At 40.6% G+C, this 19,503-nt stretch overlaps 1 protein-coding gene across 1 annotated transcript in view; it reads left to right on the top strand.

The window, feature by feature from the left end:
- Positions 1-3,035: 3,035 nt before the first annotated feature.
- The window catches only part of LOC306732768 (double-stranded RNA-specific editase B2-like), a gene marked incomplete at both ends in the record, with an annotated part of 50,175 nt that continues 33,707 nt past the window's right edge, over positions 3,036-19,503 (top strand). The window contains one exon of the mRNA XM_079213928.1: positions 3,036-3,105. Coding sequence (XP_079070054.1) covers positions 3,036-3,105 — 70 coding nt within the window. The remainder of the gene's footprint in view (positions 3,106-19,503) is intronic.

The following is a 19,503-nucleotide window of genomic DNA, read 5'->3' as shown; positions in this document are numbered from 1 at the left end:
TGTTTTCTTGGAGTGAGCACCTTTTGATGTTTGTTGTTCTGTCTGTGTGTTGTACACTCTACCTGAATATCATGTGTACCAAGACATACAACTGAAAAAATGACAAAGAATGTCACTGTCTGAAAATATATGTTGTTATGTTGTTGAATGCGAAATAAAAAGTAGCGTTCCTGTCAAATTTGACGAAAAACGCCTATCCAGGTATACCCAAAGTAAATTGCAAGCTGTACTTTAACTATTTGGAGTAAATGCATGGTCTTGGTCTCTTTTGAAAGGTAACAATCTGAAGCTGTTTTCCCTCAATAGTCAGAATCACTTTAAGTGCTGCTGACACTGAGTTATATGAGTTTGAACACACTAAAGTATAAGGTTTTTTTTTCCGCCTGAACATTTCTTTGTAAATAGATGCCTGTAGATGACTATAAATGGGACTTATGGACTGGAAAACACAATGGGACCATAGCCTGAAGCCTTTTCTAGTCTAAGTCAAAAAGAGATAACAATATCACAGAAAATGAATATTTTACACATGTTTTTCTAATGAAATGTCTAGGCGTTTTTCCATTTTGAGACTGAAAATATTCCTGATATATATACTATATACCTATTAAAAAGGCTTATCGTCTTGCAAACTTATAGAGGTACTATTCCTATTTACTACCAGTATTGCTGACACAGAGAAAATGAAGTACAAATGCATTTTCATGCTAATTCAAGGCCAAACTGAGGCTCTGTCAGGAGAAGTCTCTTCTCATCAAGCTGAAGGCTGTTGGGATCATCTCCACCCCATCTTGTTTAGACCCGTTTTTTAAGCAATTTCATTGGCTGTACGAAACTCCTGTCATCCGAGCCGTATGACGTGACAGGCTTGATCAACGTAAGAAAATAGAGACTAAGCCTGTTCTTCAACGTAGCTTCTGGTTGGGTAATGTAGCCTGTCAGTCAGGACATGAAGCTCCTATTGGTTCAAGTGAGGATTCATGAGAAAGGTTAGATTTTGGTGGTTATTTTGTCAGTTTGGTCAGTTTTCGTCTGTGCTCTCATGCAAACTTGCTTTGCGAGTGGAAATGCAGAAATATTTTTTCATATCTTCCAGCTGATATGAAATGATGCAACACCAGTTTGTGGATATTTATGGATGTAATCACGTGTTTTGGACAAAATCTTTTATGGGATATTTTTTTTTGGACCTTTACGACGTAACAACGCCGTTGTTGTTGGAATGTTATGGATTTATGGATCAATATGATGCGTCATTGGTGAGTTGCCTGGATTTTGCTATTGTTTGTTTGTTGTTGTCTGACAAAAGTCTTGTTTGTAGCTGTTGTGGTGGTCTGATCTTGAAACGGATTGCACAGCTAGAATCACAAGAATTGTAGGTTTCCAGAAACATGGGGCACATGTACCACAGGCACAGTGAACAATAGAATTTACAGTAAAGGACGCCCGAGGGAAGGCAGAACGTTAAGAGGTTAAAAACAAAACAAAACAACTTCCATCAAAATATTCTACATTAGTATGATTCATCAGATATATTAATTTCGACATATTTGGTGTTTCTTAGAACGTCTGTGGGTTTAAAACAAACTTTGTTCATTTAATCTCGGCACAATAAATGCGTAAAACAATATATACAATATATAACTCTATTTATTTGGCTTATTCACTGAGAACGTCAGCATTTTAAATCCATGTTGCAGCCTGCAGGCCGAGCAGCCGGAGCATCTTTATAACCCACTTTTCAGGCTTTTAATGCTGAATAAAAGTGCATGAAAGCAGCGTAATAAAACATAAATGATTGCAGTATTCATAACTATGTGTACAACAGATATAATTACTTGATGAGTTATTATGAAAGATGGTGGAATGTGTGTACTGTAGAAATGTGACATATATTTACTTTACTTGACTCTTTTCTTTTCGTGCCACTTTCTACTCTACTACATCTCAAAAGAAATATTGTACTCACAACATGTGTCTGACCATCTTTAGTTGCTTTATGAATTAAGATGTTTGCATAACTACATAAAGACAGAGAACCGATTAATAAAACAAACAATTTGGTTTATTAATCGGTTGATTAAGAAAATGTGTTGCTGGTTCCAGCTTCAATAATTGCTTTTTATTTTCTTTTGTATTTAATTATTACATTTTGTACTCATTGTTGGACACATCAGTCACAGTGCATGTCTCTGCATTGAGTACTTTTACTTTAGATACTTCAAGTAAATGTTCCTCTTACTGACATACTTTTATATAGAGTAAAAGAGTATTTTTTACAGTGTCTTATTAGTCCTTTTATTGAAGTAAATTATCTGAATATTTATATATTTACCGTGAAACAGACAAGTTTAAGTTTAGGCACAAAAAAACCCACTTACTTATGTTTGGGGGAAACATCATGTCTCGGCTTAAATATAAGAATATAAACTAAGTAAAATATTTATCTCAAACACCGGTCCTCTGTAAATATATGTGAACAGCGTTGATGAGTCTGAACTGGAAACATCAGTAAGTGCGTCCATTCATTTTTTAAACATCTCACATGCATAATAGTAAACACAGAAATGTGAACCTCAGAGCGACGCTGCAGGAGACGTCCAGGAGCCAGAAGGGTTCATCCTCCGAGGAGCGCGACCGAACATTAAGACAATTATATTGTCGGGTCGTTGAAATATTTCAGACTAAATAGTGGACCGATAAAACCGGCAAACTGAGTGACTTTGCATCAGTGATGCTGAATCCCAGCTCGAACCAGAGCTCCTCTCCTCGTGATGTCACAGTCTGAACAGCTGTGGGGGGAGTCAGTGAGGAGGGAGTCAGTGAGGGGGGAGTCACTGAGGGGGGAGTCAGTGAGGAGGGAGTCACTGAGGAGGGCTTCCCGCCGCAGAGCTGCACTCTCAATCCTCCCTGAACAGCTTTGCTTCAGAGAGGAGGAGGAGGAGAAAAAGGAGAAGAAGAGAGAGGACAAACTACTGGAGGAAGAAGGAATCTCCTGAAGGGCACCGGTGCATGCTGGGACGTGCAGCAGCAACATGGAGAGGTCAGAGCGGGATGTGAAGGGAAAGTCCAAGAGGAAGAGGAGGAGGAGGTGTAAAGGCAAAGGTTAGTAGGCGGGTGAATCTTCTTTGGCATCTTCACAATGACCCTCGACGTGTCCGATGTCTCTTTTGTGCGTCTTAAGAGTTCTAGTGTGATGTTCTTATAGCTTTGCTGTGATATTTGATAACACGTAGCTCACTCGAAATGAACTTATTAAAGCTGTTGCTGCGGCCACCGAGGCTGACCTCAGATCTGTTGCAGAATCAAAACTCCACTTTGCATAAAACTCTGAGTCGGAGCTCCTCATCGTAGTCGTTGGGATCAAACTTTATTTATCCAAGGTGGATCAGGTGTCAGCTACATGACCGACATGCCCTTTATCCTCCATCAACGCTTCATATTCTATAAGATCAACATGCTTTTTGTAGCGTTCTGTGAGAACCATGTTCACAAAGGAAACACTTCATCTTCAGTTCATCAAGAACATTCAACATCAACACACCTGGAGATACGAGGTTTTACCAGAACAGGAAGCGGATGAAAAGAACAATATTTACCTCTGAGCTGTAGTACAGTAAAAAGTACAATAATTACCTCTGAGATGTAGTACAATAAAAAAGTACAATAATTACCTCTGAGATGTAGGACAATAAAAAAGTACCATATTTTCCCCTGACATGTAGAGGAGTAAAAAGTACAATATTTTGAGTAGAAGTAGAAAGTAGCAATAAATGGGAGTATTCAAGTAATATTCAAATACCTTGTATTCATACTTAAGAAAAGTACTTGAGTAAAGTACTTGCAGTCCACCTCCAGATATTAAATGATGGCTCAGGATCAACAGAGTTCTGATATACATAGAGACATTAAAGCAACTCTAAGCGCATTTACAGGAAGTTGACGTGCACGTCTCCTTTGCTCCCAGAAATAAATCTATACATTTTAATTCATTTGCTCATATTTCACAAAGCACCGTTCAACGAGACCGACGTAAGGAAGAGAAACAAACCGAGTCTTAATGAACCTGAAAACGCTGTACGTTCACTCACTGTGTGTGTGTGTGTGTGTGTGTGTGTGTGTGTGTGTGTGTGTGTGTGTGTGTGTGTGTGTGTGTGTGTGTGTGTGTGTGTGTGTGTGTATGTGTGTGTGTGACCGTCTCTGGTAATCATAATTACAGTCGTCTAGGCAACAGGTCAGCATTTTAGGATTACACTGCATTGTTCTCCGCATGCTAATCCTTAGTAAACGCTGCAGATTACTCCGTGATGGCTTCTGTGTTATTCAAAGTGCTGTAAAGCCCATTCCACTTTCATTAATGACCCGTTGGCCTTTTTTTCTTTTCTTTTTTTAAATCAGCGCTGGAGTGAAAACTGTGGCCTCTTTGAAAAATCATTATTAAAATCCTACAAATTTAGGGCCAGAATGCACTTAGCTAATGCTTCCACCGTATCCGACGACGAGCTGCGCTTTTAACTCCAGCTGTCCCGACAGAAGGCAACACTCTTTTTCTGAAACGACTCTTGAGGTCCGTCTTCGTCCGACGGGTTTTCAAGATCTGCATCGAGCCGCCTCGTAAAAACGTAACGTAGGTTGTGTTCGGGGGGGATGCCGACGTAAAAGATCCACTTCAGCAAATATTTACGTTTGATGAAAATGTTGTATGTTTTGCATGATATCGATGGACAGAAGTGCAAAGCCCCTCCCATTTGCAAAAGTATACAGGAAAAGTGGGGAAAACCCTAAAATTCAGCATTTTTGTATTTTGTATTTTATGTATTTTGTACTATGTATTGGGTATCCTTAACAAATATCACTCAAAAAAACATTGAAACAAAACATCATGGTTCAGCTTTAAAATGACTTCAAAGTTGAAATAAAAATAAAATAAAATGCAACAAAAGCACTCGGTTATGTTGAGGCAACAAAAGGTCTTGAACACGGGACACAAACAACGGTCTCCTGGGTGAAAGTCCTCTGTTTTTCCACCCATCCACCACCTCAACCTCCTCTCTATGAAGACAGAAACGTATTTGTGATACGTCAAAAGCAAACGGCAGGTGAGGTTTAGGAAAATATCAGATGTTGGGTTAAATTGAAAGTTTTGTGCTTTTTTTGTCGGCCCTGTTTCCGGCCCTGTTTTTGCGGTTGTTATATACAAATTACAGTGGATAACTTTTTGTAGGTATAAGTACAAAGAGGGACTGAGAACAGCCCAAGTCTCCGGTTGACCAGAAGAGTGATGAGTGATGAGTGATGAGAGTCGCCTGCCTGTTATGTTGAAATATTTTAAATTAAACCCTCATTCAAGCTTCCCCTGCCTCATGTGATTACATCCATGAAAAAGTGATCGTCAAAGAATAGTTCATGCACACAAATCTCCCGCTTCAAAACCCCAAATTGTCATTTTCATATTTCTGTTTGTGCACAGTTTAGCACGTATAACACGTTAGTGAGCTTTAGAGGCGCTAATAGAAGTATTTTTGTATATTTGTGCAGATCCAGACCAGCTGTTTCCACCCTGATTCGAGCCTTCATGGCAAGCTAAGCTAACTACGTCCTGACCTTTACGTAACAAAACAACCCGTTTAGCAACACGCAATGTGAAGCATTGCAATAAAGTCATAGACATTCTGCTGTTGACTAGGAAAACATTCATGCTTTTTCTGAGAAAACACTCTTTTAATAGATTAAACAATAAGCAACATCTTTGTTACAGAAAATTAAACTTCTTGCCCCATGTTAAGAATTACTGGGCAAAGTCTATTGAGCACATAATGAAATGACTGTTTAAAAAGGATTTTTGCACGGATGACAGAATGGAGTTATTGCCAGCTTTTCAGTAAAAACAAATCACCATTTGGCTGTAAAATTCCCTTCTGCTGGCTTTTCAGTCTAAATTTAACAAACCGTCATTTGTTGGCTGCAAAATCCAGTCGGAAAAAACACTTGATTGTGCCGCTTTCAATGCGGATTATGATTCTCCAACATGGAACAAACAGCTGCTGTCTGTCAGTGGTTGTCTGATGTCGCGTCATGCGGACATGTATCGGATGCTTTTTGGATAAGTGAGCTCCATCGTGCAGTCAAACTTAGTGGGGCATGTCAGTGTGCAACTCCACTGATGGATTCTGCAATCTCCACACTTCTCTGCGGACTGGCTTCATGAAAACATTAGCAATATGGTTTGTGTGCCCATTTAACTTAATTGCAGTGATGCTCGGCGGGTAAAGTGTGACACTAACTCTGCGAGGGTTAGGGGTCCCATTTCCTCTGCAGCTCAGTGTGAAGGGAACTGCTGCTGCTGCTGCTGCTGCTGCTGCTGCCGGGGTTTGAGTTTTGATCCCCACTGGGGCTGAATACACAACAACAACAAAGAGTTACATTAAAAGGTGAAATCTGTATTAGGTTCAGTTGTCTTCCTTTCATTGTTTGCCCATTTGCATTTTAAACTGAACTGGAAAAACCTATCAATATACTACACCCTAAATCGTTCTCGCCGAACGCAATGTGACAAGATTACATACAAAGTCAATGCAAAGACTTAAATAGATGCAAAGAACGTGAAATATTTAGACTTGTGTGGCGCAGCGTTGAGATTCTCCTCAGAAATGGAGGAAAACCATATTATTCATCAGACCTCTACGATCATCTAACTTATATTTGCAAAAGACAGGACGAAACTATGTTTGTATACCATGTGGCACAAACAATAATGACGCTGCCGTATTTACGCCTATTTACCTCAAAAAAGCATGAATTCAGACTTTTTACAAATGTGCATCATTATGTAGTTATTTCTGCACCCCTTTTATCCGTTTATTGCAATTAAATCACAGCAAAATTGTTAATTTTGGGTTCATACAGCTGTAGTTGTTTTTCATGAAGAAGCCATTCCAGTGGAAGTGTCCAATTGACAGAAATCTTTCTACTTCAAAGCCTCTGATCAGCTTTCCTCAGAGGTGTAGCGTTGTGTGTATGCAGGAGTACGGTGGATACCCTCCTGTGAGCAGGAACATTTACAGTATACCTACTTCAAAATAACAACAGATACATGTCAGTGCTTATCTCGCAACGCGAGTCTTCAGGCAATCGCGTTACAGTCTTTGAGACAATCAGTGACGTACACATGACTAAATAAGTACCCAACGGCAGCACTGTTGTGGTTGCACCTATTTAAGTAATTTAATCAATAACAGTGCATCATATTTTATAAACGCATCATGTGTTTCGTAAAATCGCCCCAAAAACGTTCATCGCCGTTTGAGAAAAAATGTCCGTACTAACAAGCAATATCACATGACGATTCACATACACTGGACATGCGGTTGTCCGTGTAAACAGGAAGTAGATTGTTTGCTTTGTGTATTGATACTTAAGATCTTCCTGGAAATCCTCAAACAGACAAATTTATTGGAAAAAAAATTGTTGTTTTCAAACTTGCTCTATCTCTCACTTGGCGTAAACGTAAAAAAAGATATACATTTTTTTAATGGAAACGTAGTCGTGTGGGTGCAGCCTAAGCTTCCAGTTTATTTTACTAATGACCGGAGATTTTGTCTTTTCTCATTCAATTGTGGCTCAGAGGGATCTTTGTCTCCATCATTTTCAGTCTGATGGAACCACCGCACTGTATTTTGCTCTCCATGTACAAACTATATAATGTCTAGTTTTTTTTTTTACATATTACTTGGTTTCCTGATTAAAGTTTAAAAGAAAACCACAACAATGATGCCAACAATCACAATTAGAGACAAATGAAACCCAATCGTTCAAAGTGATGAAGTGGCAGTGAAGCAGCAGGCGAGGGAGTTAAAAGCTGAAACGAGGCCATCGTCTGCAATCAACAGCCTGCCATAGATTATTGCTGTCACTGTTATTATCTCTCATTGCAATTTCATTGCACATTGCCATATGTTTCAAGGCAATAATGCCATGACTCATTTCCAAATAATGATCATCAGTCTGTTGATTTGAAAGCAGACGTTAAGCTTTAGCTGCTTGAGTGTGATTTGATTGAGTTGCTCCACTGAACTACATTAAGAGTTAAACATAAAAAAAAAGGCTTTGTAGTCTGTTCTCACTGCGCAGGAAAGACAATGATGTGATGTATGATTATGTTTGAAGATTTTCAGCTTCATTTGACAGATGACAGTATAGAAATGTGGGGAGAAAAAGCTAGTATGTCATGCAACAAAGGTCCAAAGGCTGGAATCGGATCCTGGATGTTGAGGTTGACATAAGTATGAGAACCAGTTCACTGCATTACAATTTCAAATTAGCAAGCACATGGAAAATTAATTTTACTTTTATCCAAATCGCATGAGTGGAGCTAACATGCAAAAAGGATTTGAACCTACACAGGAGGCTCCCATTGACTTTCTATTCCTAGACTTTCACCACTTTTGTCCTGAGCGACCTCAAAAGTCATTGACGGTCGTTAAAGTAACTTTCCGTATATTTTAGTAGATCTACCGTCACTGATCAGAATCAGAATCAGAACTATTCTGTATACATTCCCTGTATGTGGGTTCACATACAGGGAATTTGTCCTGGTGGTAGGTGCATAACATTTAACGTTTAACAATACACATTTAACAATAAACAGAGTGCAATAAAGTATTTAAGTTGATATTTTTTTGGTCTTCAGAAATTTGTAGTTTGCTTCTGATAGCGAAGACCCAGGTCAGGGCCTTCTTATGATGGTCTCCATATTTGCTTCTGATATCTTGTAAGTTAAACGTACAAAGTTACGTTACCTGATACGCTGTCAGTAGGGTTTGAACCTACGCAGGGAGACCCCATTGGATTTCAAATCCAACGCCTTAACCACTCGGCCATCACAGGACACATATCTATCAACCATCGAGAGGGACCGCCAAAGTCAAAACAAACTTGAATTTCGTTGTTGGAGCTTTAACTGTAATTCAGTATGTCAGACAGGTTGTAAACACAGACAACTTTGCTCATTGCATCAAAGGTTTAGACTTTGAACATTGTGAGAATAATTCAAACACGCAAGCGAAGACCCAGTTCAATGCCTGTTCATGATGACGGTCTCCTTATTTGCTTCTGACATCTAGTAAGTATAACGGAAAACCACCTTGAGTCTGTACCTGATACGCTGTGAGTAGGGTTTGAACCTACGTGGGAATATCCCATTGGATTTCGAGTCCAATCCCTTAACCACGCTGCCATCACAGCTGTTGGTACATGTCAGTACCACTATTTTCCACAGGGACTTCCAAAGTCAAGACAAACTTGAAGGTCATTGTTGGAGCTGGATAATTGAGTATTTAAGACAGGTTGTAAGTAAGACAAGTTTACTAATTGCATCAAAGCTTTGGACTTTGAACATTGTGAGAATAATTCAAACACGCAAGCGAAGACCCAGTTCAATGCCTTTTCATGATGACGGTCTCCATTTTTGCTTCTGACATCTAGTAAGTTAGAAGTATAAAGGATGACAACTTTACATCTTTCACAGAGACGCTGTGAGTAGGGTTTGAACCTACGCGGGGAGACCCCATTGGATTTCAAGTCCAACGCCTTAACCACTCGGCCATCACAGCTGTTGATATCTATAAATTCCACTGTCATCCAGAGGGTCCGCCAAAGTCAACACAAACTTGAATTTCGTTGTTGGAGCTTTAACTGTAATTCAGTATGTCAGACAGGTTGTAAACACAGACAACTTTGCTCATTGCATCAAAGGTTTAGACTTTGAACATTGTGAGAATAATTCAAACACGCAAGCGAAGACCCAGTTCAATGCCTTTTTATGATGACGGTCTCCTTATTTGCTTCTGACATCTAGTAAGTTAGAAGTATAAAGGCAAACCACCTTGAGTCTTTACCTGATACACTGTGAGTAGGGTTTGAACCTACGTGGGAATATCCCATTGGATTTCAAGTCCAACGCCTTAACCACTCGGCCATCACAGCTGTTGGTACATGTCAGTACCACTATTTTCCACAGGGACTTCCAAAGTCAAGACAAACTTGAAGGCCTTTGTTGGAGCTTTAAGTATAATTGAGTATTTAAGACAGGTTGTAAGTAAGACAAGTTTACTCATTGCATCAAAGCTTTGGACTTTGAACATTGTGAGAATAATTCAAACACGCAAGCGAAGACCCAGTTCAATGCCTTTTCATGATGACGGTCTCCATATTTGCTTCTGACATCTAGTAAGTTAGAAGTATAAAGGCGAACCACATTGAGTCTTTATCTGATACGCTGTGAGTAGGGTTTGAACCTACGTGGGAATATCCCATTGGATTTCAAGTCCAACGCCTTAACCACTCGGCCATCACAGCTGTTGGTACATGTCAGTACCACTATTTTCCACAGGGACTTCCAAAGTCAAGACAAACTTGAAGGCCTTTGTTGGAGCTTTAAGTATAATTGAGTATTTAAGACAGGTTGTAAGTAAGACAAGTTTACTCATTGCATCGGACTTTGAACAGTGTGAGAATAATTCAAACACGCAAGCGAAGACCCAGGTCAATGCCTTTTCATGATGACGGTCTCCATATTTGCTTCTGATTTCGAGTAAGTTAGAAGTATAAAGGATGACAACTTTACATCTTTCACAGAGACGCTGAGAGTAGGGTTTGAACTTACGCGGGGAGACCCCATTGGATTTCAAGTCCAACGCCTTCACCACTCGGCCATCACAGCTGTTGGTACATGTCAGTACCACTGTTTTCCACAGGGACTTCCAAAGTCAAGACAAACTTGAAGGCCTTTGTTGGAGCTTTAAGTATAATTGAGTATTTAAGACAGGTTGTAAGTAAGACAAGTTTACTCATTGCATCAAAGCTTTGGACTTTGAACATTGTGAGAATAATTCAAACACGCAAGCGAAGACCCAGTTCAATGCCTTTTCATGATGACGGTCTCCATATTTGCTTCTGACATCTAGTAAGTTAGAAGTATAAAGGCGAACCACATTGAGTCTTTATCTGATACGCTGTGAGTAGGGTTTGAACCTACGTGGGAATATCCCATTGGATTTCAAGTCCAACGCCTTAACCACTCGGCCATCACAGCTGTTGGTACATGTCAGTACCACTATTTTCCACAGGGACTTCCAAAGTCAAGACAAACTTGAAGGCCTTTGTTGGAGCTTTAAGTATAATTGAGTATTTAAGACAGGTTGTAAGTAAGACAAGTTTACTCATTGCATCGGACTTTGAACAGTGTGAGAATAATTCAAACACGCAAGCGAAGACCCAGGTCAATGCCTTTTTATGATGACGGTCTCCATATTTGCTTCTGATTTCGAGTAAGTTAGAAGTATAAAGGATGACAACTTTACATCTTTCACAGAGACGCTGAGAGTAGGGTTTGAACTTACGCGGGGAGACCCCATTGGATTTCAAGTCCAACGCCTTCACCACTCGGCCATCACAGCTGTTGGTACATGTCAGTACCACTGTTTTCCACAGGGACTTCCAAAGTCAAGACAAACTTGAAGGCCTTTGTTGGAGCTTTAAGTATAATTGAGTATTTAAGACAGGTTGTAAGTAAGACAAGTTTACTCATTGCATCAAAGCTTTGGACTTTGAACATTATGAGAATAATTCAAACATGCAAGCGAAGACCCAGTTCAATGCCTTTTCATGATGACGGTCTCCATATTTGCTTCTGACATCTAGTAAGTTAGAAGTATAAAGGCGAACCACATTGAGTCTTTATCTGATACGCTGTGAGTAGGGTTTGAACCTACGTGGGAATATCCCATTGGATTTCGAGTCCAACGGCTTAACCACTCGGCCATCACAGCTGTTGGTAGATGTCAGTACCACTATTTTCCACAGGGACTTCCAAAGTCAAGACAAACTTGAAGGCCTTTGTTGGAGCTTTAAGTATAATTGAGTATTTAAGACAGGTTGTAAGTAAGACAAGTTTACTCATTGCATCGGACTTTGAACAGTGTGAGAATAATTCAAACACGCAAGCGAAGACCCAGGTCAATGCCTTTTTATGATGACGGTCTCCATATTTGCTTCTGATTTTGAGTAAGTTAGAAGTATAAAGGATGACAACTTTACATCTTTCACAGAGACGCTGAGAGTAGGGTTTGAACCTACGCGGGGAGACCCCATTGGATTTCAAGTCCAACGCCTTCACCACTCGGCCATCACAGCTGTTGGTACATGTCAGTACCACTGTTTTCCACAGGGACTTCCAAAGTCAAGACAAACTTGAAGGTCATTGTTGGAGCTTTAAGTATAATTAGGTATTTAAGACAGGTTGTAAGTAAGATAACTTGGCTCATTGCATCAAAGCTCCAGTCTTTGAGCATTGTGAGAATAATTCAAGCTTGCAAGCGAAGACCCAGGTCAATGCCTTTTTATGATGACGGTCTCCATATTTGCTTCTGATTTCGAGTAAGTTAGAAGTATAAAGGATGACAACTTTACATCTTTCACAGAGACGCTGTGAGTAGGGTTTGAACCTACGCGGGGAGACCCCATTGGATTTCGAGTCCAACGCCTTAACCACTCGGCCATCACAGCTGTTGATATCTACGAATTCCACTGTCATCCAGAGGGACCGCCAAAGTCAACACAAACTTGAATTTCGTTGTTGGAGCTTAAACTGTAATTCAGTATGTCAGACAGGTTGTAAACACAAAAAACTTTGCTCGTTGCATCAAAGGTTTAGACTTTGAACATTGTGAGAATAATTCAAACACGCAAGCGAAGACCCAGTTTAATGCCTTTTCATGATGACGGTCTCCATATTTGCTTCTGATTTCGAGTAAGTTAGAAGTATAACGGATGACAACTTTACATCTTTCACAGAGACGCTGTGAGTAGGGTTTGAACCTACGCGGGGAGACCCCATTGGATTTCAAGTCCAACGCCTTAACCACTCGGCCATCACAGCTGTTGATATCTACGAATTCCACTGTCATCCAGAGGGACCGCCAAAGTCAACACAAACTTGAATTTCGTTGTTGGAGCTTAAACTGTAATTCAGTATGTCAGACAGGTTGTAAACACAAAAAACTTTGCTCGTTGCATCAAAGGTTTAGACTTTGAACATTATGAGAATAATTCAAACGAAGACCCAGTTCAATGCCTTTTTATGATGACGGTCTCCTTATTTGCTTCTGACATCTAGTAAGTTAGAAGTATAAAGGCGAACCACCTTGAGTCTTTACCTGATACGCTGTGAGTAGGGTTTGAACTTACGTGGGAATATCCCATTGGATTTCGAGTCCAACGCCTTAACCACTCGGCCATCACAGCTGTTGGTACATGTCGGTACCACTATTTACCACTATCAGTATGTCAGACAGGTTGTAAACACAGACAACTTTGCTCATTGCATCAAAGCTCCAGTCTTTGAGCATTGTGAGAATACTTCAAACATGCAAGCGAAGACCCAGGTCAATGCCTTTTTATGATGACGGTCTCCATATTTGCTTCTGATATCTAGTAAGTTGGAAGTATAAAGGATGACAACTTTACATCTTTCACAGAGACGCTGTGAGTAGGGTTTGAACCTACGCGGGGAGACCCCATTGGATTTCAAGGCCAACGCCTTCACCACTCGGCCATCACAGCTGTTGGTACATGTCAGTACCACTGTTTTCCACAGGGACTTCCAAAGTCAAGACAAACTTGAAGGTCATTGTTGGAGCTTTAAGTATAATTAGGTATTTAAGACAGGTTGTAAGTAAGATAACTTGGCTCATTGCATCAAAGCTCCAGTCTTTGAGCATTGTGAGAATAATTCAAGCTTGCAAGCGAAGACCCAGGTCAATGCCTTTTTATGATGACGGTCTCCATATTTGCTTCTGACATCTAGTTAGTTAGAAGTATAAAGGCGAACCACCTTGAGTCTTTACCTGATACGCTGTGAGTAGGGTTTGAACCTACGTGGGAATATCCCATTGGATTTCGAGTCCAACGCCTTAACCACTCGGCCATCACAGCTGTTGGTACATGTCAGTACCACTATTTTCCACAGGGACTTCCAAAGTCAAGACAAACTTGAAGGCCTTTGTTGGAGCTTTAAGTATAATTGAGTATTTAAGACAGGTTGTAAGTAAGACAAGTTTACTCATTGCATCGGACTTTGAACAGTGTGAGAATAATTCAAACACGCAAGCGAAGACCCAGGTCAATGCCTTTTTATGATGACGGTCTCCATATTTGCTTCTGATTTCGAGTAAGTTAGAAGTATAAAGGATGACAACTTTACATCTTTCACAGAGACGCTGAGAGTAGGGTTTGAACTTACGCGGGGAGACCCCATTGGATTTCAAGTCCAACGCCTTCACCACTCGGCCATCACAGCTGTTGGTACATGTCAGTACCACTGTTTTCCACAGGGACTTCCAAAGTCAAGACAAACTTGAAGGCCTTTGTTGGAGCTTTAAGTATAATTGAGTATTTAAGACAGGTTGTAAGTAAGACAAGTTTACTCATTGCATCAAAGCTTTGGACTTTGAACATTATGAGAATAATTCAAACATGCAAGCGAAGACCCAGTTCAATGCCTTTTCATGATGACGGTCTCCATATTTGCTTCTGACATCTAGTAAGTTAGAAGTATAAAGGCGAACCACATTGAGTCTTTATCTGATACGCTGTGAGTAGGGTTTGAACCTACGTGGGAATATCCCATTGGATTTCGAGTCCAACGGCTTAACCACTCGGCCATCACAGCTGTTGGTAGATGTCAGTACCACTATTTTCCACAGGGACTTCCAAAGTCAAGACAAACTTGAAGGCCTTTGTTGGAGCTTTAAGTATAATTGAGTATTTAAGACAGGTTGTAAGTAAGACAAGTTTACTCATTGCATCGGACTTTGAACAGTGTGAGAATAATTCAAACACGCAAGCGAAGACCCAGGTCAATGCCTTTTTATGATGACGGTCTCCATATTTGCTTCTGATTTTGAGTAAGTTAGAAGTATAAAGGATGACAACTTTACATCTTTCACAGAGACGCTGAGAGTAGGGTTTGAACCTACGCGGGGAGACCCCATTGGATTTCAAGTCCAACGCCTTCACCACTCGGCCATCACAGCTGTTGGTACATGTCAGTACCACTGTTTTCCACAGGGACTTCCAAAGTCAAGACAAACTTGAAGGTCATTGTTGGAGCTTTAAGTATAATTAGGTATTTAAGACAGGTTGTAAGTAAGATAACTTGGCTCATTGCATCAAAGCTCCAGTCTTTGAGCATTGTGAGAATAATTCAAGCTTGCAAGCGAAGACCCAGGTCAATGCCTTTTTATGATGACGGTCTCCATATTTGCTTCTGATTTCGAGTAAGTTAGAAGTATAAAGGATGACAACTTTACATCTTTCACAGAGACGCTGTGAGTAGGGTTTGAACCTACGCGGGGAGACCCCATTGGATTTCGAGTCCAACGCCTTAACCACTCGGCCATCACAGCTGTTGATATCTACGAATTCCACTGTCATCCAGAGGGACCGCCAAAGTCAACACAAACTTGAATTTCGTTGTTGGAGCTTAAACTGTAATTCAGTATGTCAGACAGGTTGTAAACACAAAAAACTTTGCTCGTTGCATCAAAGGTTTAGACTTTGAACATTGTGAGAATAATTCAAACACGCAAGCGAAGACCCAGTTTAATGCCTTTTCATGATGACGGTCTCCATATTTGCTTCTGATTTCGAGTAAGTTAGAAGTATAACGGATGACAACTTTACATCTTTCACAGAGACGCTGTGAGTAGGGTTTGAACCTACGCGGGGAGACCCCATTGGATTTCAAGTCCAACGCCTTAACCACTCGGCCATCACAGCTGTTGATATCTATGAATTCCACTGTCATCCAGAGGGACCGCCAAAGTCAACACAAACTTGAATTTCGTTGTTGGAGCTTAAACTGTAATTCAGTATGTCAGACAGGTTGTAAACACAAAAAACTTTGCTCGTTGCATCAAAGGTTTAGACTTTGAACATTATGAGAATAATTCAAACGAAGACCCAGTTCAATGCCTTTTTATGATGACGGTCTCCTTATTTGCTTCTGACATCTAGTAAGTTAGAAGTATAAAGGCGAACCACCTTGAGTCTTTACCTGATACGCTGTGAGTAGGGTTTGAACTTACGTGGGAATATCCCATTGGATTTCGAGTCCAACGCCTTAACCACTCGGCCATCACAGCTGTTGGTACATGTTGGTACCACTATTTACCACTATCAGTATGTCAGACAGGTTGTAAACACAGACAACTTTGCTCATTGCATCAAAGCTCCAGTCTTTGAGCATTGTGAGAATACTTCAAACATGCAAGCGAAGACCCAGGTCAATGCCTTTTTATGATGACGGTCTCCATATTTGCTTCTGATATCTAGTAAGTTGGAAGTATAAAGGATGACAACTTTACATCTTTCACAGAGACGCTGTGAGTAGGGTTTGAACCTACGCGGGGAGACCCCATTGGATTTCAAGTCCAACGCCTTAACCACTCGGCCATCACAGCTGTTGATATTTATGAATTCCACTGTCATCCAGAGGGACCGCCAAAGTCAACACAAACTTGAATTTCGTTGTTGGAGCTTTAACTGTAATTCAGTATGTCAGACAGGTTGTAAACACAAAAAACTTTGCTCGTTGCATCAAAGGTTTAGACTTTGAACATTGTGAGAATAATTCAAGCTTGCAAGCGAAGACCCAGGTCAATGCCTTTTTATGATGACGGTCTCCATATTTGCTTCTGATTTCGAGTAAGTTAGAAGTATAAAGGATGACAACTTTACATCTTTCACAGAGACGCTGTGAGTAGGGTTTGAACCTACGCGTGGAGACCCCATTGGATTTCAAGTCCAACGCCTTCACCACACGGCCATCACAGCTGTTGGTACATGTCAGTACCACTGTTTTCCACAGGGACTTCCAAAGTCAAGACAAACTTGAAGGTCATTGTTGGAGCTTTAAGTATAATTAGGTATTTAAGACAGGTTGTAAGTAAGATAACTTGGCTCATTGCATCAAAGCTCCAGTCTTTGAGCATTGTGAGAATAATTCAAGCTTGCAAGCGAAGACCCAGGTCAATGCCTTTTTATGATGACGGTCTCCATATTTGCTTCTGACATCTAGTAAGTTAGAAGTATAAAGGCGAACCACCTTGAGTCTTTACCTGATACGCTGTGAGTAGGGTTTGAACTTACGTGGGAATATCCCATTGGATTTCGAGTCCAACGCCTTAACCACTCGGCCATCACAGCTGTTGGTACATGTCGGTACCACTATTTTCCACAGGGATTTCCAAAGTCAAGACAAACTTGAAGGCCTTTGTTGGAGCTTTAAGTATAATTGAGTATTAAAGACAGGTTGTAAGTAAGACAAGTTTACTCATTGCATCAAAGCTTTGGACTTTGAACATTGTGAGAATAATTCAAACATGCAAGCGAAGACCCAGGTCAATGCCTTTTCATGATGACGGTCTCCATATTTGCTTCTGACATCTAGTAAGTTAGAAGTATAAAGGATGACAACTTTACATCTTTCACAGAGACGCTGTGAGTAGGGTTTGAACCTACGCGGGGAGACCCCATTGGATTTCAAGTCCAACGCCTTAACCACTCGGCCATCACAGCTGTTGATATCTACGAATTCCACTGTCATCCAGAGGGACCGACAAAGTCAACACAAACTTGAATTTCGTTGTTGGAGCTTTAACTGTAATTCAGTATGTCAGACAGGTTGTAAACACAAAAAACTTTGCTCGTTGCATCAAAGGTTTAGACTTTGAACATTTTGAGAATAATTCAAACATGCAAGCGAAGACCCTGGTCAATGCCTTTTCATGATGACGGTCTCCATATTTGCTTCTGACATCTAGTAAGTTAGAAGTATAAAGGCGAACCACCTTGAGTCTCTATCTGATACGCTGTGAGTAGGGTTTGAACCTACGCGGGGAGACCCCATTGGATTTCAAGTCCAACGCCTTACCCCCCGGCCATCACAGCTGTTGATATCTACGAATTCCACTGTCATCCAGAGGGACCGCCAAAGTCAACACAAACTTGAATTTCGTTGTTGGAGCTTTAACTGTAATTCAGTATGTCAGACAGGTTGTAAACACAGACAACTTTGCTCATTGCATCAAAGCTCCAGTCTTTGAGCATTGTGAGAATACTTCAAACATGCAAGCGAAGACCCAGGTCAATGCCTTTTTATGATGACGGTCTCCATATTTGCTTCTGATATCTAGTAAGTTGGAAGTATAAAGGATGACAACTTTACATCTTTCACAGAGACGCTGTGAGTAGGGTTTGAACCTACGCAGGGAGACCCCATTGGATTTCAAGTCCAACGCCTTAACCACTCGGCCATCACAGCTGTTGATATTTACGAATTCCACTGTCATCCAGAGGGACCGCCAAAGTCAACAGAAACTTGAATTTCGTTGTTGGAGCTTTAACTGTAATTCAGTATGTCAGACAGGTTGTAAACACAGACAACTTTGCTCATTGCATCAAAGCTCCAGTCTTTGAGCATTGTGAGAATACTTCAAACATGCAAGCGAAGACCCAGGTCAATGCCTTTTTATGATGACGGTCTCCATATTTGCTTCTGACATCTAGTAAGTTAGAAGTATAAAGGATGACAACTTTACATCTTTCACAGAGCCGCTGTGAGTAGGGTTTGAACCTACGCGGGGAGACCTCATTGGATTTCAAGTCCAACGCCTTAACCACTCGGCCATCACAGCTGTTGGTATCTATGAATTCCACTGTCATCCAGAGGGACCGCCAAAGTCAACACAAACTTGAATTTCGTTGTTGGAGCTTTAACTGTAATTCAGTATGTCAGACAGGTTGTAAACACAAAAAACTTTGCTCGTTGCATCAAAGGTTTAGACTTTGAACATTGTGAGAATAATTCAAGCTTGCAAGCGAAGACCCAGGTCAATGCCTTTTTATGATGACGGTCTCCATATTTGCTTCTGATTTCGAGTAAGTTAGAAGTATAAAGGATGACAACTTTACATCTTTCACAGAGACGCTGTGAGTAGGGTTTGAACCTACGCGTGGAGACCCCATTGGATTTCAAGTCCAACGCCTTCACCACACGGCCATCACAGCTGTTGGTACATGTCAGTACCACTGTTTTCCACAGGGACTTCCAAAGTCAAGACAAACTTGAAGGTCATTGTTGGAGCTTTAAGTATAATTAGGTATTTAAGACAGGTTGTAAGTAAGATAACTTGGCTCATTGCATCAAAGCTCCAGTCTTTGAGCATTGTGAGAATAATTCAAGCTTGCAAGCGAAGACCCAGGTCAATGCCTTTTTATGATGACGGTCTCCATATTTGCTTCTGACATCTAGTAAGTTAGAAGTGTGAAGGCAAACCACCTTGAGTCTTTACCTGATACGCTGTGAGTAGGGTTTGAACCTGCCGGTCTCTATATTTGCTTCTGACATCTAGTAAGTTAGAAGTATAAAGGCGAACCACCTTG

The sequence above is a fragment of the Taurulus bubalis genome (assembly GCF_910589615.1).
Source record: "Taurulus bubalis genome assembly, chromosome: 1".
Taxonomy (NCBI): Eukaryota; Metazoa; Chordata; class Actinopteri; order Perciformes; family Cottidae; genus Taurulus; species Taurulus bubalis.
The sequence above is the reverse complement of the archived record's forward strand: the minus strand, read 5'-3'. Positions and strand labels throughout refer to the sequence as shown.